The 22,300-nt window shown below is 35.3% G+C and overlaps 1 protein-coding gene across 11 annotated transcripts in view; it reads left to right on the top strand.

Annotated features, from left to right (window-relative positions):
* Positions 1-6,775: 6,775 nt before the first annotated feature.
* The window catches only part of LOC311155931 (sodium channel protein type 2 subunit alpha), a gene marked incomplete at both ends in the record, with an annotated part of 50,647 nt that continues 35,122 nt past the window's right edge, over positions 6,776-22,300 (top strand). For 2 of the 11 annotated variants that reach the window (XM_084209423.1, XM_084209430.1), the window contains 8 exons: positions 11,502-11,584; positions 13,174-13,302; positions 13,810-13,901; positions 14,921-15,133; positions 15,497-15,560; positions 16,504-16,645; positions 16,770-16,976; positions 19,806-20,105. In XM_084209423.1, coding sequence (XP_084065549.1) covers positions 11,505-11,584; positions 13,174-13,302; positions 13,810-13,901; positions 14,921-15,133; positions 15,497-15,560; positions 16,504-16,645; positions 16,770-16,976; positions 19,806-20,105 — 1,227 coding nt within the window. Of the gene's footprint in view, positions 7,043-10,504; positions 10,616-11,489; positions 11,585-13,173; positions 13,303-13,809; positions 13,902-13,997; positions 14,090-14,920; positions 15,194-15,496; positions 15,561-16,503; positions 16,646-16,769; positions 16,977-19,805; positions 20,106-22,300 lie in introns of those variants that run through there. The other 9 variants (XM_084209424.1, XM_084209429.1, XM_084209432.1 and 6 more) reach the window with 6 other exon arrangements.

Below are 22,300 nucleotides of genomic sequence, written 5' to 3'. Positions count from 1 at the left end.
TAACTTGAAGAAGTACCCATATGTTCATGCAAATATAGAGTTAATTGGCTTCCATGCTGCTTAAAGATGGTAAATCCATTGGGAGTAATGATACACTGCTCAGTTCCCAGAATGACAGGTGAGAACACTCCTATTAGTCTGGGAACTACCATCTACCATGTTGTACCCCATGTCTAGCAAAAACTGTACTAGTGATGCAGTCATTCCAACAAGTCCTATTTTTCCCTTTTAGTGAAAGCATGCAGGTAAAAGATGAGGTGGAGTCTTTGAAATGCACACTTAAAGAATATTCTTGAAGTACTTTTGCTCTGTATTAGGTTTTGTGAAATTACTAATTTTCAATCCTGTTTTTCTTACTTCTTGGTGCTCTTAGGTTGGAAAAATATGTCTATGTGAATATGTAGACTTACCTTTGTCTACTGTAATTAATTTTTGAGAAGCTTTGGACATAGGAAAGTCTTGAAGGAACTGCAGTCTTGAAGAAGCTTCAGGTCCCAAGGAGAAGCCTTTCTTGCCAATTCATCTTCTGCCGGAAATGCAGCCTTTTTCTTTTCACATTAGCAAAAGATGCAGAGGTTAAATTCTAAGATTTGGCATTTCTTAGAAAAATAAAGGTAAGACTGTCTTTTGTGCTCTTCCAGAAATCATGTTTCACTGCAAAAGATGGCTCGCTGATATTCTGCTACATATCTTCACTAAAAGACCAGTGGAAAAATGAAGTTAACAACTTTATGGGGTTCAGCTATAGAAATTTGTGTTACATATATTGTAACTTTTTTTTTCTTTAGAATGTAAGGATTTCTAATGTTGGAAGGTATTTGCAAAATGTTGATTAGAGTACAGTATTCCAATCAGGCTGATGGACTAAGAAAGAGACCCTTCCTCTTCCTCCTTAATTGCATATGGTTTTTATTTGTCCTTCTTCAGGTTTCTCCAATATTCAAGAATTGACACTTGATCTCTTTTCACACATTCTCTGAGGCAACTCATGGTGTTAAAGAAAATACAAGGCAGGCTTCCATTTAAAGAATTCCTAGAGATTTTGGTCAATTTTATCTATAAGATAAACGGGTCAGATAGTTTATTTTGGGAGTTCTACAACTTGCAGGTAGGTATCTAAAGGAATTCAGGTTTATTCCTTTACATAACCTATTGATTTTTGATTATTAAGAAATAAGATAAGAAAGAAGAACTAATTAATTCAAAAGCAAATGTTGGAGAGAGGTCAAAGGAAGTAAAGGGATGACTGGAATGACAATGGGCACAGACAAATAAGTGGGGAAAGGCTATCCACAGTAGTGTCTGCTGAGACGGAGTGGTGTCCAACAATATTTTCCCAAGAAGCAGTTTCTGGATCTTTCTGACAGGTCTGAAATTGCTTCCAGTCTGCAATCTAATCTGTTTTGAGTCTTTTCCCATCTGCCTGGTCTTTCACCAATCACACTGAACCTCATGTAATATATTCTACACAGATTTTCAAACTCTAAACAGTGTTTTCTTCTGCTGGGGTTGGGGTTCTTAATGTTTAGTTAATGCACTTTCACACCTAATTTCAAGTCATTACTGATAACATGAAATAAGATTGCATGTAATACCCCTGAAGCAACTGAAGCTTTTAGTGCATTTACTATTCTTTGGCCAGGTTTCTACCTATTTTAAATCCCCCCATTCTAGATAATTTTAAAAAAAGTTTTTATGAAGGAATATTATTTCTGTGACATACCCTTATTAATTGATTTCATATTCTCATAACAAGTATTTTTGTCTTCTGGTACTTACTAGTTTTATTAATAAACACCTGGTGTTGATTTCATTATTTTTATTTTTATTTTGAATAGTTATGTAACACTAATGCCTATAGGCTACTGAGAATGACTGTAAAAATACAGACAAAAATACAAAATACAAATACAGTCATAGCTACAGATAAATTAAAATCTAAAACAATTACACAATGGATCAATAGTAAATGTTGAATTTAATGGAGAAAAGGAAAACAAATCCTATGTATTAGTCAGGGAGGACCTATAAAAATGAATTGTCAAAGTTTAGATTACTAGATTAGAGTTTAAAGAGGCAGGTTCTTACCAGGTGCTAAGTTCTGGAGGCTGTTTTCACCTTTGAGGAAATCATTTCTTTCCTTGAAATACCCATTTTTATGAAGCCAGCTTGCCTTAGGACCCACAGCTAATTTTAACTGAATGTCTCTTCAGATATTTCAAAGAAATCTGCATTGCATTGCATTTACCACTGTGAACTACAGCAGTGACATTTTGCATCTCTTTTGATCTTTTTGTAATTCCATTTTTTACTAGAATATTTTAAAGCAGTAAAAAATAGGGTAAATATGCCAAGATAAATGGTAAACTACAGTAAATGTCAATTATGAAAAGATAATGATCTGTAACTTAAAAAAATATTTCAGGCCACATTTTTCTTCATTAAATTATTCTCTGTGTACAAAAGCCATGAGAAATTTCAATAAAAATAATTAATTTTAGATCTTCTTACAAGAAACTAATATTTACTGATCCTTTTCTTTCTAGAACAAACTGAAGGTAGCATTTCCTGATTTCAAATTTGATCAGAGAACAGTAATTTAACTGTGATTTACCTTCACTTCCAGAAAACCAATGCCTGAATTTTGCAAAGCAACTTCCCAAACACTAAGAGAGGGAGCTATGATGACTCATTTTTTCAGACTGTCCCAGCATATGCTCTCTTGTATCTCTTTCCTCCTTGGGACAGTAAGAGCTTGAGTTGCAGTATTTTTCTGGTATCAGCACACAAGAACTACACTTTTTATTTGCAAACTGCAGAAAGCAATCTCTAGCTGATGATGAGGTGGTGCCAATAGCTCTGCTGTTTCTATCTGTCCCACTGTGGGAGACCCATCCTTTGATTTGGACTAACAGCTTTACTTCCATTGACACAGCTGGCTTTTAACACTAGTGATTTAGAGAAAAGTTTTCAATCCAGGCTTTAGCATCTGAGAGGTTGTTGCAGGGCTTGGTGCAGGGGAAGAAGCTAGTTCCAAATTACAGCTTCTCAAATAAAAGATTAGCATAAGGAAATGAGGATAGCTGGTCATTTTACAGGTTCCATTTGCTATCCTTGCACTTACTCCAAGCCAAATCAACTGTTACAGTTTTAATGGAATGAAAATCTCAATAGTCAGCTTTTTCAAGGTTTGAGCAGGCAGTACTTTAAAGGGAAAAACCACAGCAAGGTTTGCTATTTCTCCACCTTGAAAATTTTGAAGGGGGTGTGTGCAGTTTCATGCAAAATGCAGATAACCTGTTAGATAACCTGAAGATTTGAATAAACAATCATGGTATCTACCTGGCACTTATACTGGTACTTTCACTTTTACCATTTGCCCTATTTAAGATATCATAAAAATAGATACCTTCAGGCCACTTCTTCTGGCTTTTTCAGAGATAAAGAAAAATTAATTTGACATTGTTAGCAAAGATATTTGACTTACTTTCTGACTCATCTTCTGTAAATGATGAGATGATTATTATATTAAAAATAAAATTTAACAAGTTATCCATGGACATAATATAACTAGCTGAAATACATATAAAATTAAAAACATATAGATAGTGTTTATTGCTCAATCTTATTGTTTAAAGGTAGAGACTGATGGAAAACTGAAGAAGGACCTAGAGAATGTAATACTCAATTACAACTAAATGGCAAAATCATGTCTTTAATAAATGGGAACTTCATTTTTCTAATGAAATATATTAAATTATAAGGCATTACATATATGATATATAGACCGGTACTGTATTTCAAATACTTGAAACTCTCCTTGCTGAGCAGCAGAAGGTACTGAGGGGCCTCAACCACATGTAGGTTTGAGACACTTTCTTTAAAGATTGTTTTTTAATGACAGTTTTTCTGAATTTTTAGACATACATAATATCTGAATTCTGCCTAATATCATTCATATCCTGGCAGTTTAGTTACCAGATAACAAGCAATTTTAAAACCAGTGAAGGAAGGAGAGGGAAGCTATCACTAACAAATGAGCAGTTCATGAATCAAGGATTGCAAAGAGCTTCTTTAGGGCTCAGAACAGGCAACAGCACAACTTCTGTTTCATTGTTCTATTAAATTAATGCATGTATAGAAACTGTAATCAGATACATATTTCTGTGTTGTTCTGTTAAGCTTTGTTACCCAAATGAAAATGCTTGGGGCATATTTAGTATAGGAAAAACCTTCTTGTGTAACAGCAGCAGCAAAGAAAAGATATAATTGCACTAGACAGTAGTGGAGGCAGGTCTCAAGTAATGTTTTCAACTCGTCAGGAAAACTTTTTTTTAGGGCATGTTTTTTTCCCTGAAAAATACAGTGAATTCCTAAGTCTGCCAATACTTTCCCCAGGCAGTCATCGGCTCCTTTGTGGATTTCTAGAAATACAAATACATATCCTTTAAGTGGGGACAATGTATTTTGTTACAGCATTTATAGCTGTAACAGATGAAAAGTAGCCTAAACAAATGCATTGAATTATAAAGACAAGAAATACACACTGATGACTTGATTTAGATGCATCTTTTGAGACTAATTTCATAGAAAAGGCACCTAGAGTGACAAGTTGAATCACAGGCCTGTAAAATGGGGAATAAATAAATGAATTATTCAAAAAGAGCAAGGAGAAACCTCAGACATCTTCATCAATCCTGCATGAGCAAAAGTAGTAATCAAAGGACTGTATCCAGAAAATGAGTGTGCTTTTAATTCTAAAAAGAAGGGACAACTTTGAGTTTAGGATCCTTATACTTGGGAGTTACATTAATTTAAAAAAGGGTTTAGCAAAGGCATCCATCTTGTACAAAGCAAAAATTAGTAGCAGACATTTCAGCATAGAAGCCTGTGATAAGGTTGCATGCTGGAGACTCTGGCTGGAGTTATAATTTACTTTTTCCTTTTATACTGCATCTATATGTCCAGCCACTCCAAGGTCTCTGTCATTCTGCACATTACATTAACTCATAGTTCTCCAGGATATTCATTGAGAGAAATTTTCTTCTTCATGTCTACAGTGCAGTGTATTTTAATTCTGAATTTATGGTCAGGTATCTTGGTTCTGGTCATGTGTTACTTCTATGCTTGGTGCTGTAATCTACTGACTAAATTATTTCAGTGACCTCAGTGCTGATCATACACACTGATGCTCTGCTGTGAACTCACTCCAGAGAGTAAGACTTGAGGTGGCACAGGAACAGGAGTCCTTACCATGTAATTGGACTGGTAATTCAGATTTAGGAGTATGCTGTTTCATTTCTTTCCTCTGGTCCCTTACTCTAGGTTTTTAAAGCACCTTTTAACATCCCCTTCAGCCTTCACATCTCTTATTTCAGAATATCATTACTGTAGCACTTTGTGTGTGGATTTCTACAAACTGCTTCAGACAGGCAAGAAGCTTTAGGAGAAGGACTATTGAATGAGTGCAAATGAGAAGAATATTATATCTCAGATTTAGATGTGGCATCTCAAGGATCCATATGTTGCACAGTCATGAAGTAATGCAGCAAAGGCTGCATGGCTTCATGTAACAGAAAACATAATTAAAGCTCATTAGTTAAGCATTGAAACTCACTCTTAAAATTGGTTCTCATAACTAACATTTTTACAACAGTAAGCTGCAAACTGTTGCAAAGTAGACACCAAGTAAGGCTTTAATTTATCCCCTGGTGGCAGCACTCTTTAACCATATCTGCCTTCATTTTGCCATTCTCTCCCTCCAGCTATTCAAACCTCTCAACTGTGCTGTATAGTACATCACTTTAAATAACTGATCTTGCTGCAGAAGGACTTGGAAGAGAGAAAAATAACTCTGCTTTCAATTGATGCACTGCAGGACTTCATAAAGAGACCTGCTGTACAGTAGAGTTCAATGCAAAAAGCAGGAAAAAGCAGCATCATCCACCACTGGTACTAAAGCCATTCACAGCAAACCAGAGTCTCAGGTTTCTGACTAGTTTCAGTCTGAAATAATACTATGACACTTGCCTTGCAAAGAATCAGAAGCATCTCTTCCCATATAGCCTTGATTATACATCCTGTTTACTTTTACTTAAAAGGCCTGTGGTTTTGATTCACAGCTAACAGTCAATAAACACAGCCTAAACTGCTCTGGGATCTAATATTAGCCTTCACCACAGTTAAGTGTCAGTAAGAAAGAGTTATGCTTGTTCCTCCAATAATTCAGTTGCTGTCATTTAAACAGCACCGGTTGTGCAAAATCTTTTAGTTTAATGAAAGTATTGATGTTTGTAAAGTTGTATTACTGATGCTTGAAAAAATACGGAAAGATAAAATCTATTAAGTTGTAGAATGTAGGTTTACAATTTTCAGCAGTACCTCACAGAATATGCATTTATACTTGCTGTTAAAAAAAAAAAAGCTTTACTGTTAAAACACTTTTATCAGCAATTTGCTCCAACTGGGAGTGTCCAAGGACACAGACAAAGCAGCATCTGTGGGCAGAAAAAGAAATGTCTTTTCCTGGATCAGCAGGAAAAAGCTGAAAAATAATTTATAAAATATCAAAACAAATTCTGAGCATTTGCTTTTAACTGCCATTCAGCCTTGAAATATGCTGCTGCTATTTCTATTTAAGCTTGGAAAGAGTTTCTGACCAAATGTTGGGGTTTTTCCTATTGGTACAATCTAGCTTGCCTAAATTATTTAATTTTCTTTTATAGGTCATTCTTATGCAAGAAGCTAAAAGTAATTAAATTTGCAGGATGAAAACATGGCACAGGCACTGCTGGTACCACCTGGACCTGAAAGCTTCCGCTATTTTACTAGAGATTCCCTCGCAGCTATTGAAAAGCGTTCTGCAGAAGAAAAAGCTAAAAAGCCCAAGCAAGAACATACAGATGATGATGATGAAAATGGCCCAAAACCAAACAGTGACTTGGAGGCAGGAAAGACCCTGCCATTTATTTATGGTGACATACCTCCAGGAATGGTATCTGAACCTTTGGAAGACCTGGACCCATATTATATCAACAAAAAAGTGAGTTAATTATGTTTTGAACAAAATAGAATATAACTTTATACAGTAGAAAAGTTTAATCATAAAATATGATGGTTAGAACTATCAATCTGCTAAATATCCAGAACCATCCTTTTATTTAACAGAACTGATTTATGCTCTTCCATGTTGTGACTGCTTCAATTCTGAGTTACTTGCTATTTACTTCATTGCAGGGAAGATGTTTCTTCCTTGATCTTGCCTGAATTTGAGAACAGAATGAATTTTTTTAATTTCAATGTAATAGTAAGACTGGATATGACAAAAGAGATGTTCTAAGCATGGTTTTGCAATGGAAATAGTTGTAGATAAGATAGCATCTGCTCAAGTTAGTGAAATAGAGGACTGTGACCATTCTATATAACATATAACATCTATATAACATATGCAAACGTACATATGAAATATTTTTATCTCTATATATGTAGCATATAGAGATTCTGTAAATGTTGGCTCATATGAAACTACCACAATACAAACTATTGCTTGAGGTGCTTGGGTTTGCTGTGATAGATCTCTACTGCAGAGCTGTCAATTAGAAGTCTCTGGCAGACCATTGGAAAGCTTATTTTTGAGAAAGGAATTGAAAAAAGACATTTTTGGTGTTCTGAAGAGTTTTCTTACAGAAAGGCCAGAGCAAATAGTTATGAAATAAAAGCAATGTATCTAAGTTACATGTGTGAGTGCAACATATGCAAACTCCTGAACAAGGTGCATTTTCCTTTCCAATTTGCACAGCCATACACAGTCTTCCTTTTCACATGATTCCCAAGTCAGAAAAGGTAGTTTAAACAGATCCATTCAAGTAAAAATTTTGACATTTTACAAGTCAGGATCTGCAGCAGAGTGTATGGGTTTTGGTCTTGTGGCAATGATGCATGCAATTGGAAGCGGATGGGTGTTATTTGAGTTAAGAGAAAGACAAGGAAAAACAAGTATATTTCCATAGCTGGGATTGGTTGTAGACTGTTTTAAAATCCTCCAGGGTCTGAAATAGTCCAGCCTGGGAACAAATAAAAGTACCTTAGGTCCTACACTGATTAGTGAATGTATAGGTGACAGTAAGGGCCAGTTTTCCTCTCTGCTCTTGTTTATTTCTGTGCACTCCTTTAGCAGCATCAAGCTGTTCTTTCAGTTTCTGATAGACCTCAAAGTGTTGTGGGTGAGGAGAGTGAAGGAAGATGAACACCCCTAAATTAAAAAATTAAGAAGGTGTTTTATGGAGAAGTACTTGGGACTATCTTTTCCCATTTCTCTGAAACAGAAAGAACTGGACACAGTTGCTCTATTGACAGCTTGAAGCATTCCAGGCTGTCATCAAGATAAGAAATTTGATCTTGAGCCACTATAAAAAAATCAAGGCATAAAATACTTTAATCTCCAAAGAAACTTTGTTTGCTAGAAAAAAATCATGCAAATAATGCTCTCACTTTTATGGCTAAATTTGTGGTTTCCTTTGTTTTGTAGAACAGGTTTAAAAATTATGGCCTCAGTAATGGGAACAGAAAATAAAGCAGAATCTGTATGTAACAGCATAACCTAACAGTTGCCAAAGTTAAATAAACACTGCTGTAAATAATACAAGTATATACATTATTAAGGAAATGTAAAGAAATTGAAGTTCAAAGAAGTAGCATTGCCAAGGGTTATTTAAATTTATATGGTTGGGGTTATGATAACAGTTCCATAGAAATTCTTAAAATATCATGTCAGTACTAAACCCTTTTCTCAACTAGCTGCAAAACTTCAGCAATAAAGTTGCATAAGTAAGTTCAGGGATAAAGTTGTCTGAACAAGTGAAGTTTCAGAAAGCCTGAGAAGTTCTGAAGTATAATTTCTAACCTCCATTGATCAGAAAAAGTAGTCAGATTTTTTGGAAAAGTGTAAAAGCTCACACTAATGATGGATTTCTTAGTATCTGAGAACAATTAGTAAACTGTAGGATCTTTAGTCACAGGTGACATCTACATTTCTATTACCTAGCAATATAATTATGCTCAACAGAAAACAAATGGACATCTTAAATCATGGACTAGAATTAGTCATCCCTCCTCTGGTGTATAGTAGAAACTACCCTTAATCATTCACTTGTCAGTGAAGAGGAAATCATATGTGAATTTAGACTGTCTTCAGGCTCAGCTGCAGCAGTGACCTTGGGACAGGCAACATCTTTCTAGCATTTCCAGCTGGGTGAAGGACTGTAGGGCAGGGAGAAATGCCAAGGAGTGTGTGTCCCTTCTCTGCCACCCTCAGTGTTAGCTTGATGGTTTTCTGTGAGCAGGCACCAGCAACACTCCTTTACCTATTTTCTTTCCTGCCATGGAGTGGTTTGCTTTCCTTCCCTGAGATTACTCTCCAAGTAGGCAGTAAAGGCCACAGAGAGGGCAGAATTTTTCTGATCACAGCCAAGTTTTTACAGAGAATGGAAATCAACATGGAAAACAGTGATACTTTATAGCTCTGCTGAGAGTGTAACAAAGACTCTATTATGTTAACACAAAGCTGAGCCATTACCATCGACAAAGAGCAAAAGGAATGAAGAATAGTTATGTCCTGAAGAAATTTCAAGCAGCACCAAAGATGCAAGTAAACCTCATTCACAGACAAATACACTTAGGCAACGACTGCCCACAGAAACAGAATAAACTGAACACAAACCCTAGGTTTATTGGACCCAGTTTTAAAAGATAATCACTAGCTAAATTTTCTGCTCACATATAGGGAAAGTAAGAGCACATTGTTAACAAGAAAACCAGCAATTAAAAAAAAAAAAAGTTATGATAGGATGCCAAATCCTGGCATCTGTGTGTCTCACATTGCTCAGAACTATGTTAGCTGGCAATGTATTAATAATTTTAATTTTTTCACATATATATATTTTAGAAGATGCATATAATTGATATTGGTACTATTTAAAATAGAAAATGAAAGCAGAATTATTTGATTTGTAATGACAATTTCTCCTTGTCAGTATACATATGTGTGTATATAATTCTGTCAAGTATTTGCTCCAAATACAAACTGGCATTTAGAATTGTCCTTTTGCTATTTTGGTTTTGCTTGTGTTTGCTCACAAGGTAGAATACATTTGATAAATTTGAATCACTTTAATCAAAGACTTCAAAACAAATAAAATTGAAATATTTTAGTGGCAAAATCCTGCATTTTGCTTTTATTGATAAACTGCTATTGTTTTTTGTAATTCCCACCAATTTTAATTACATCACAATTTAGTCGACATGATGGAAAATTTTGCAAATTTGAGAACTGGCTGTGGAAGACTTACTGCATTGCATTAATAGAAATCAGTTATTTTTGTACCACAGGTAGACACGAGAATGGAACTTGTACCTCTCAGGTGGCGAATGAAAATTTTTAGTAGCAGGTGAAGATATATATGTGCCAACACTGTATTTTAATTCTGTATTTCTTTTTTTTTTGCAGACTTTCATAGTATTGAATAAGGGAAAAGCAATTTTCCGATTCAGTGCCACGTCTGCCTTGTATATTTTAACTCCTTTTAATCCCATCAGAAAAATTGCTATCAAGATTTTGGTACATTCATATCCTTTTTTCTTAATGTTGATTTAAGTGTTGCTATTTAAAAATACTTTATGACTGAAATTATACTTTTCATGTGGATGTACAAATTGTGTCCATGGGAGCGAATTATGCTAAAAAAAATATATGTTGCTCACATTTAAAGAAGGAGCAATATCACATGTGAATTGCAGTATGATCTTCATCCCTGCTGAGAGAATTCTCTACTGAACCACCTAAATCTGTCAGAGTTTAAATATCAGGCTTTATATCTAAAAGGAGACCTGATCCCATACTAAGCCCTGCAGCTAAGGCCACATTAGTAACAAACCATTGCACTTGAACATATCTAAGGTCACACTTTTAGCAAGACCAGTAGTACTATTCATGAACTAGACTCACTTAGCAAGGACAAAAGAGCATGGGTAAAGAGCAGCTTTTTCAGCATTGTGTTTTCAGCATTGGGATAGGTGTCCTATAAAAGATTTGGGATAAAGGAGAGTATTTTCAAATATACTTCAATCATGTTCAAAGAAAAATTCAGGCCTAAACAACCAACCTCTGACTAAAGATCTTTTAGAATGATCCACCTGTATTAAATGAGTACATTTGGGTAGTCATTTAATGATTTTCAGAGTTAAAGATAAATTTAAACTTCATTTAAAACCTGCTTTAATTACAAAATATAGGGTTTTTTTAATGGAAATGCCGCATAATATGCCCCATGACATACCATTTAAAATACATGAAATTTTGTGCAAAGCTTTGTTTTTAGGCTTTAATTAGTGTGTCATGTTATTTGTACACATTTGTAAACACTTAATATTTTTAAGTTATTTCAGTGTTATAAAGCTGTCCTACTTTTTTGACCTATGTGCCTTAACTATAGCCTACGTTATTCAGCATGCTTATCATGTGCACTATTTTGACCAATTGTGTATTTATGACCATGAGTAACCCTCCAGACTGGACAAAGAATGTAGAGTAAGTTGAACATTTTTACTGCTTTATTTTTACATCTTTGGTTTTGTGTGACTCCAAACAAGAAGCATTTATTAAAATGTGAATGCCAGAATAGGCTTGTCCAGAGTCAGGAAGAATCAGGTTCCATGAGATCATCAATATCTTTCCCATTTCCTCCTGAACAACTTAAATGGTTTAAGAGTAACATCATGTTTGTTAAAATTATGCCTGAGGAATATCTGAACTTCTGCTGTGTAGTAAAAAACAGGAGCTCTTGTCCTTGGATATTCTGAGCTGTAAATAAGACAGGGAGCTACAGATATGCATGTAAAATTGTGCATGTAAAATTGTTGCCATACCTTGCTCGAGTATCCATGATCTCATCACAGTGGGACTTTTATCGTGCCTTACTGGTTTGACCTTATAAGTACCTGCCACAACAAGGACACACAACCCACAAACCACAAGAAACTCAAATTGCCAAGGAAAGGGCCATCCCTGTGAAAGAGTAACAAAGAGCTGACCTAAATAAGGAATATTTCTCTTTCTTGTTCGTGGTTATAAATGCATATTTATTCTTTAACAGACTACAGACACATGTTTTCCTCTGAAATACTGTAGAATCATAGAATGGTTTGGGTTCGAAGGGATCTTAGAGATCATACAGTTCCAAACCCCTGGCATGCAGGGACAACTTCCACTAGGTCATGTTCCTCAAAGCCCTTTATGTTTTTATTTGAAAAAATACAACTCATGGAAAACCTTCTTCTAATCACTTGTTGCTTCTTTCATTCCCCTCTTTTCTCAAAAAACCATTACTGGTTTTTATTTATTTCTCTGCACTAATGAACTGAACCCTGTTTAGAAACCACTACCCTTAACCCATTCCCAGTCAACAGTGATGATGGCTTGTTAGAGTTGCAGAGAGTTTGAAAGGAGAGCAGTAGGGTCTGTAGGTAGAGTTCCTTTATTCTGGAGGTCCACAGAGATCCATGTGGGTCTCAGGAAGTGCCTGCATTATGCTGGTTATAACTGACTATTCTATGCTGATAAATGAAGAGCTGTTCCCACACCAGCTAAGCTGGTAATCATGCTCCCCATCTTTGAGAATAACAGTCTGGGCATGCTTTCTTATATTTGATGATTATTTATGAAATAAACATGTAATGTAGGCATTAGTATAGTTATTATCCAGAATTGAGTTTTATAAAACTCTCTGATTTAGATATAAAAAAATTCTTCAGTTTTTGTAACCCTTAGACATCTACCTGATTTATGAATGCAAGAAAAGAGGCAACCCTGTGAGTGCCAAAGAATGTACATATAAATATTAAAGTCTGAAATGTGTCCATAAATACTAGAATGAGAAATTATTTTTAAGTACAAGAACTGAGATTAAAAAAACCTTCTAGAAAATCAGTTGCATATATATCAGGTTCAAATTTCAACAAAGACAGAACAGCAGCTTCTATGTTTAGGGCAAGTGAAGTTAATAATTTACTCCTTTCACTTCTAAATACTTTTTCTTTTTTTTTAAGTCATCTTTGCAAAAGAATGGCATTGTCTGTAAGTATGCAAAAATCCATTATTCCTGCTCTGATGACTTTCAGGTACACTTTCACTGGAATTTATACCTTTGAATCACTTATCAAAATTCTTGCAAGGGGCTTCTGCTTAGAAGGTTTTACTTTTCTGCGAGACCCATGGAACTGGCTTGACTTCAGTGTCATTTTAATGGCGTAAGTGGTTCAAGAACTTTTTAAGCTTTTAGGGCATGAAATTAGTGGTAAATATTATTGTAATAAGTGTATTTATTTAAACATATTTAATTTTTGCAATCTTTGAAGCTTAGACACTGTATAACACATTTTAGTATTCATAAATCAAAGTAAAATACGGCACAAACTGAAATGGAGTGTCAGCCACTAGTGTAATTATTGCTGAGGGACACTAATTTCATGGCCTACATTTTTCTGCTCGCCAGAGATGAAGCCATCCCTTTGACTTCATGTTACCGTCCCATTACAAGCTAATTAGTTTAACTAGATGTTCAAATACAAATCAGTGAGTTTCACTTCAATGACATTTAAGCAAAACTGATGAAAACAATTATTAAAGTGAAATGTAGTGAAGAGACAGGTAAATTTTGAAGTATGATTGCTAGTATTGCCACAGAGGTTTTGAAGACCCACATAATTAGTATAAGCTCTGCCTCAATTCTGAATAACTGTGATTTAATCCTACAGGTATGTAACAGAATTTGTAAACCTAGGCAATGTTTCAGCTCTTCGAACTTTCAGAGTATTGAGAGCTTTGAAAACTATTTCTGTAATTCCAGGTAAGAAGTAGTTGGTGTCAGGTGTTAGGCCCCTTGTATCTCCAACTGTTATTTGTGTGCTGTCATTGTGTTTGTGTGTGAACTCCCCTATTACAGATATGTGACAGAGTTTGTGGACCTGGGCAATGTCTCAGCGTTGAGAACATTCAGAGTTCTCCGAGCTTTGAAAACAATATCAGTCATTCCAGGTGAGAGCGAGGTTAAACACCGAGGCTGACTTTCGTTCCATTGAATTCACTCTGAGCATAAGTCTTGCTGTTTGCTGCTCATGTTGCCAAAAAAAAAAAAAAAAAAAAAAAGGCATGGATCATTAACCTAGTTTATGATTCTTTGCCTTTTCAGCATTAGCTTCTTTTATTTTGCAAAATCAGCCTTTGAGTTTAACAGTCTTGCATGAAACACAAAATATGAGGTCTCTGGGTTATTTTGCTTCCTTTTTCTGCATTTTATTGTGACAAATTGCCTCTACATTACAAAAGCTTAGTGCTATGGCATTCTTGGTTTTGAAATTTTTCCTTTTTTTACCACTTAAAATTGACATTGGTCTTAAAAATAAGCAAGTAACAACAAATGAAGGTACCAAAAAGGAAATAAATGATGCGCAGGAAAATTTATCAAATGCAAACTATTTTTTCATTCAAAATTACTAGCAATTCTATCTCATATTGCTTTATACTGTTGTGAAGTCATGTTTAGAATTAACTGGAAACTGAATTATTTGCAGTAAATTTAATGTGGATAAAAATAAGTAAATGCAATCAAATCTGTTCTAGAAAAGCATGATTGATAAAGTTTCCTGCTTGAGAATATTATATATTTGATTTACTGGAATATATGTACATTGCATATTCATAAAAAGGAATCTTTTTCTTTCATTCATCTTCACCAGCTCTGAGGCTGCTCATGAAGCTTTACTTTTTGAGAAATAAAAAATATTTTAAGTGTCTGCATGGCCTCTTAATTATATGGGAAGGGCAAAGATACTCTTTGATAATTCTCTGGACCTTTTCTCTTTGCAGGCCTGAAGACAATTGTAGGAGCCCTGATTCAGTCTGTGAAGAAGCTCTCAGATGTGATGATCCTGACTGTGTTTTGTCTGAGTGTATTTGCACTGATAGGGCTGCAGCTGTTCATGGGCAACCTGAGGAATAAATGCCTGCAGTGGCCTCCAGACAATTCTACTTTTGAGATAAACATTATTTCCTACTTTAACAGCACAATGAATGAAAACGGTACTTTTGTTAACATGACAGTGAGCACGTTTAACTGGAAGGATTACATTGAGGATGAAAGTAAGAATGTCTGATATAACTATTTTAATATATTTGTGGCTAAAATATGTAATTATTTGTGACCAAGTAAAGAACATTGCGGGGTTTATATTTCTGACTTATGTAGAACTGCTTACAGTCACTGATTTACAGAGATCAAATACATACAATAAAAAATACAACAACCAGAAAGGTTCCTAAACAAGCTACAAAGGGATCAGTAGCTAGCCACTATGATTTAACACAATTTATTTTTATTTTACTTTGTATTGCTTTCAGATTTATTTGATCTATTCATATATATTTCTAATGTTTTCTACACAGCTCATTTTTACATTTTGGAAGGACAAAGAGATGCCCTACTTTGTGGTAATAGCTCTGATGCAGGGTAAGACCCTTTCAAACATTCTAGGTTATGCTCTGTAGAAAAAGAAGTAACATGAGATCTTGTTGCAACTCCATATTTAGCAGGGTTACAGAACTTATGGAGTTTTGTGGCTAAGTGAGAATTTCTTACTGAAGTAAAAATATTTTACACTCTGGCTAAACAAAGTAGCAATTAGCAGCCTTTTTCTGCTTGATTGGAAAATGGAGTTGGTTTTATTGATATGAAATTTTTTTAAGTCAATGTCCCAGGGTGACCTTATGATGCTTGTGTCAAGGGCTGATTCCATATGCATTAGGCCTAAACCAGGACAGTCTCCTTGGATGATTTACTGATTGAAGAAAGTAGGAGGAAACAAAAGTTAAAAGTGAAAAAGAAAACATAGAAAATATTAAAAAAGCACAGCAGTGACTTCATAGTTCAAGATTGAATCTGTTTTTTCAAGCCTAACTCTTTCACTTTGGCAAATTTTGCCATTTACATGTGCCAAATATGAGCCTAGAATTGTTAGCTGAACTTGGATGCCTGACTGGCAGCACTGAAGAGGTTTACTAAAAATATATATAACAGCATTATGAGGGAAATCCCTTAAACTACAATTAAATTTAGCTAATAATATTTTTTAATCTCTCTGTATCCTTAACAACATTTTAGTAATCATTTCTGCCAGGAAATAATTCATTTGGAATAAAGATTCTATTTGCAAAATGTAATTGAGGAGACTTTTAATATTTAGGTAATTTCAACCAGTGAGTGGATGAAAAGGATATCTTTCATTTACTATGTTATTAGTTAAATTCTCGGGAATTTTTTTTTCTGAATGAATTTAATTGTAAGTTATGGATTTTCTGATGAAAAATAATGCATATTCTTCCAAAAGATAATACATATATTCTAGAAGGGAATAAAAATCTTGACTAAGTCCTCGTGTTTGATTTTCACGTAGGCAGTGCCCAGAAGGATATATATGTGTGAAAGCTGGCAGAAACCCCAATTATGGTTACACGAGTTTTGACACCTTCAGCTGGGCTTTTTTGTCCCTGTTTCGGCTAATGACTCAGGACTTCTGGGAAAACCTCTATCAGCTGGTAAGAAATGATTATAACATAAATAATAAACTGTTGGGGATGTCCAAAAACACATAAATAGGCTTATTTTTGCATGAGCTGAAAAAGATAAATTGTGGGATAATATATGCTTTCCACTCCCTAGACACTGCGTGCTGCTGGGAAGACATACATGATATTTTTTGTTCTGGTGATTTTTCTGGGCTCTTTCTATCTGATAAACCTGATCCTGGCTGTGGTTGCCATGGCCTATGAAGAACAGAACCAAGCAACAATGGAAGAAGCAGAGCAGAAAGAGGCAGAATTTCAGCAGATGCTGGAACAACTGAAGAAGCAACAAGAAGAAGCTCAGGTAATAATGGAAATTATACTTTCTGAACAACCTTGTTCTTAAGGCAAGGAAAAAAATCTTTTATGATTAAGAACACAAACAAATTGTGCAAGGAATTTCAGAAAATAAAAGGTCTTGCATGTTTACCACGCAAGTTATAAAAGTGGAAATAGCCAATGAAAACCAGGAACTAACCAAATAGTAAAAAAAGCAAGCTAATGGTACAGAAAAGAATGTTACTTCATTCACCAAAAGACTGTAAAAGTAAAATGTTTTTCATAAGAGGGGTCTAGAAACCTGATTTAAGTAGTCATAAATAATGGTCCTTTTATGTTACAGATCTTATAAATAGCATGAAAAAAGTCTAATGATGTTGCTTCTGGTTTACATCTGAGTTAAAATTGCCAAGCTTGAAGTATTTAATAATTCTCCCCAAATATTCATCAAATAGAGTGAAGGATTGTAATCAGTGTTCTTCTAGATTTCTATCCAGTAAGATAATTAAAAATATCCCTAATTAACACTGTAGTAAATTAGAAGTTTATGTATTCTTAGAACAGAAAAGCAGATGAGAAATATTCATAACAAACGTATTCCTTCAGAATTCTTTTTAAGTTATCTTTGTTGCCTTTGAAAAGAGAAGAAAATTATTTAAAGTTTTTTGAGAAAAGTCATTTTAATAGATACTTTTGTGAAAATATATTTTCTTATCTGAAAGCAAAATATATGCAGGAGTTCAGGTCTGTGAGTCAGCCATCTGTTTAATTTCTGATTTTCCACTGCTTTTCAAATGGCATTTAGTCATTTTCAACAGGACAGTGTTTATAAAATGCTAGTAAATTTGAAACTCCTATAAAACTCTATTTTTGGAAGTACTTTACAGGTACTTTCACTGAGTTAGAATGACTCCACAAAGTGCTAACAAAAAGACAAACTCTCTGTCTTTTGCTTGAAAAGAAACCTTTCTGTATGACTTGTGAAATCTCATTAACATATCTTTATTTTAGTCAGTAAACTTTATCCCTTCCAAATTACTAAAGAAAGACTAGAATCCTGCAAAAATCAAATTTAGAAAGGTTGAATGTCAGCAAAGTGTATATCGCTGGATTTTTCTTAAATCTGGTGTTTTAATGCCTTAAAGGCACTGAATCACATTATACTAAAAGATATCAGCAGGCTCATCTAGATGTTTGTATATCTGAGAGTGGGGGGAAATAAAGCTGATCCCGACTTAGAAAGAATAGAATAAGAAACAGAGACTATAAGTAAGGTTGAATAAAGACCCTGAAAGTCTTTTTTTTTTTAAATGAGCAACCACTACATATATTATAAGCATTATTACAGTCAGGATCACTTTTGTTTGTGAAAAGAAAGTAGGCAGTACAAGGTGGATCACTGAAGTGTTGAATTAGTTGCTAAGGCAGAAATTAGTTTGGGACCCATCTCTTCACCCCCTTGACACTGAACCTATTCATCCACAAACTTAAGTCATCACAGTGGTCTTTGGATTGCTCCATTTGTTTAACCTTTACTGCTAGTATTATGAAGTAGATGAGTGATGACTCAGCATCTACTGCCTTTGTTTCTGTTAGGGTCTTTGAAGGATGATATTCTGGAACCAGTATGACAAAATTTTGCTTTTTTATTTTATAAACACTTCAGAATCCTTTTAATACTCCATTTAGCAGAAAAAGTCTGTATCAAGTCAACTTGTATAGCATGGGTTGTATATTGTGGCAAAGAAAGACATTAATTCATACCACGAGCTTTCAAACTATCCTTTCCTGCTGTAAAGAGATATGTCATCATTCCTGAAATACTTGGCATTGAATATAATATGTTTTGCTGGATAATTACTAGTCATCTTTGTTATATAACCCTAGTCTCTTGCCATTTATTACACCACCCTTTTTTGTAAGCATGAGCAGCCTATAATCTCACTTAGGGTATTTCAACTACAGAATTTCATCACAATCTCCCACAGTTCTTTTGAGGAACAGCACTGGACATACTCTCAATTCTTTTTTTCATGACTAAAAGAACCTTTCTCTAATGAACCGAAACAAGTAGGCTGACCACTGTAGTTAAAGATACTGGTCCTGAATTTTGGGATGACTCTGCTCCAGTAAGTCATCTCACCCTTTTCTAAAAGAAATCTAAACTTATTTTCTTCTTTCAGGCTGTAGCACCAACAGGAAATAAATGTATCTTTACATATCTGTAAGAAAGACCTAGAGTGCAGATACAGTGAGACGTGGAGGGGAAACGTGAAGAGGGAGGAAGGACTTGAAGATGTGTCTAGAGGTTGTGCCTGGTACCAGCAAAGGCAGAAGGAAAGTTATGAGAGTGTTCCTGCTGTGAAGGCAGTGAGGAATGGCTGGATTCAGCTGCTTTCAGGGTGCTAGCTGGATTTTATACATTAACTCACAGGATGAATGTTAGGCATTAGTTTTCTCTGTAAGAGCTCAGAAGGGATCAGCTGAATTAGATCATGATGTGGGGCTTTTCAAAAGAGAAAATGGAATAACAGGTCCAAAATGAAAAAGCACTATGTCAACAATTTTCTGACTCCTTTTATTTCAGACAAGTGTCTTGTGCAGCAATTCTTTAACAAATAGTGTAGCTATTGTTCTGCCAAAGTTGGTGCTTCAAATAACTCATGCTGCAAAACAGTGAGGAGCTGTACAGCTCAATAGTTTATCTTCAGTACAATTTTTTTGGGTATATTTACATACTCAAGAGTGTATGAAAAGCATTATTATGATGGTGATAATAAAAACCAGTTGATAAAAGACTATAAAATTATTCTTTTTTGGCCTACTAAGAATACCTTGCTTTGTAACCTGACAGACAACAGCAGCAGTAGCAGCGGCATCAGTTGCATCAAGAGATTTCAGTGGTGTAGGGGGATTAGGAGAGCTCCTAGAAAGCTCTTCAGAAGCATCAAAGTTGAGCTCAAAGAGTGCTAAAGAAAGAAGAAACAGAAGGAAGAAAAGAAGACAGAAAGAAATGTCTGAAGCAGAGGACAAAGGAGATATTGATAAGTTCCCCAAGTCTGAGTCAGAAGACAGTATCAGAAGGAAAAGTTTCCGCTTCTCCACAGAAGGAAGTCAACTGACATATGAAAAAAGGCTCACTTCTCCTCACCAGGTAAATCACTCTATTTTAAATCATGTGTGTCCACTCTACTTTTATTTTCACTGATATTACAGCAAGTTTACATATTGGAAGTTATGTAAATGATAAGGGAAGGAAAAATCAGTGGTAGTACCATTCACATTAAAAGTATGAGATGGTTTGACCCATTCTATTAGCAAAGGGATAAAAACAATGTACCAAGAATACTTATAAACTTAATTAACACATTAACATTTCTGAAAATGTGTTTCTGAGGATGTGTCTAGTAGACTGAAGAAAGAAAGATTAGTATTCATATATATGCATTAATGAACCATGCATTTTCTGTTCTGGATCTATTTTAAAACTATACAAACGTGGGGTTTTTAGCAGACTGCAACATCAAAATACTCTGCACAGGAAATCCCACATTACCATTAATTTCTACTATTGTCCTTAATTAGCTTCTTTAATGTGAAGATAACGAGAAAACTAGCACTAGTATTGCACAATAAGGACAAACTACACAGGGATCTTTTGGGCCTGTATGTGTAGCAATTTAGTCATACTGTTCTTTTTTATTAGAAATCATCATGGTGAATCATTTCCATCACAGGAAAGCAAGTTGTTTAAGAAGGACCTCTGGAAATCATTTAATACAAAGTTCTGAGCTCTACTGCCATAAATCTAAGGGTCACTTCTGTCACCTAAGGATATGCCCTCTGTACTTGGCACTGGTGAGGCTGCACCTTCAATCCCGTGTCCAGTCCTGGGTCCCTCAGTATAAGACAGTCATGGAGGTGCTGGAGCAGGTCCAGAGAAGGGCTGGTGAAGGTCTAGAGAGTAAGTTATATATGAGGAGGAGCTGAGGAAGCTGAGGTTGTTTAATCTGGAAGAGTCTCAGGGGGTGCCTTATCACTCTACAACTTCCTGAAAGATTGTGGCTAGCTGGAGGTCAGCCTCTTCTCCCAGGCAACCAGTGACAGGATAAGAGGAAATAGCCTCAAGATGGTCAGGGGAATTTGAGGTTGGACATCAGGAGGAATTCCTTCATGGAAAGGATTGTAAAAAATCTGAATGGACTACCCAGGGAGATGGTGGAGTCAGTGTCCTTTGAAGTGTTCAAGAAATGACTGGACATATCATTCAGTGCCATGGTTTAGCTGACAAGGTTGGGCTTGATGATCTTGAAGGTCTTTTCCAGCCAAAATGATTCAGTGCTATCTTTGCTTATTTCAAGGCTACACACAGTTATGGCATTTTTAGAAAAAAATCACTCAAAATGCATCTCTTAAAAATGGTAATGTGATGTTTGAGCCAATAGATGACTTTTAATTATGAATACCACCCAGGTTAGGAATAACTTCTTCATTAAAGATGCTCTTGGGGTTTCTTTTTTTGCAGTTGTAACAAAGCTTTGGGGCAAAAGTTGACAGCATAACTAAAACTTAGGTGCCACAAGAGCGAAATAATTGCAAACAGTAGAATTGGTAAAGAAAGAGCTCATTTGTTTTGTTAGCCATGGAGAATCTCTCTGGTGAGATAGGGTCAGAGCATGAAACAGCAAGGCAGAATGGTAAAGGGAGATAATCTGCTCAGTTGGGCCCTGTAAGAGGTTTAGTCCTTTGATACCATATTCCATATGCAGATGAATGATGCAGTTTGCCAGAAAAGTCAAACCTTCTTTTCAGACCTTACTTTCTGATAGCCTTTAGACACATATATTTCTGCCTCTCCATGTGTTAGAATTGCAGCCATTTTGGCTTATATCTTTTGTCTCAGTGCAGCGGGGACTTGGAGAACAGACATTACTTCTCCCAAATCCCTGAGGGGGCTGATCCAATTAGCTGTACTCAAAATGTGGCAACACGTATTGGAAAGATTGGCCTGCAAATAAAACATAGCAGCCATGGGAACATTCTCTAAAAGAACAAGGCTATCACTGGTAGTCAGATGAAACCCTGGTGAGCATGTCATTTTTTGAAGGACTGTACATTGCCCAGATATATTTACAAGGAAATGTAAAAAGGGTGTATTTTACTGCTTTATCAGAATTCAGTGTCATGTTCTGTAGAAGCTAGGGGTTTTCTTGATAAAATTATCTTTCAGTATAAGCAAAACACCACTTTTTCTTCAGCCAAGTTTACATAAATGGGTTAGCAAAATCATTTGGCTGATATTTTTCAAGTAACTCAGCCTGAGGCTGACAGCCATCATAGAAAATTTCA

Source organism: Fringilla coelebs, assembly GCF_963513975.1.
Source record: "Fringilla coelebs genome assembly, chromosome: 7".
Lineage (NCBI taxonomy): Eukaryota > Metazoa > Chordata > Aves > Passeriformes > Fringillidae > Fringilla > Fringilla coelebs.
This window is presented reverse-complemented; position numbering and strand designations above follow the sequence as displayed.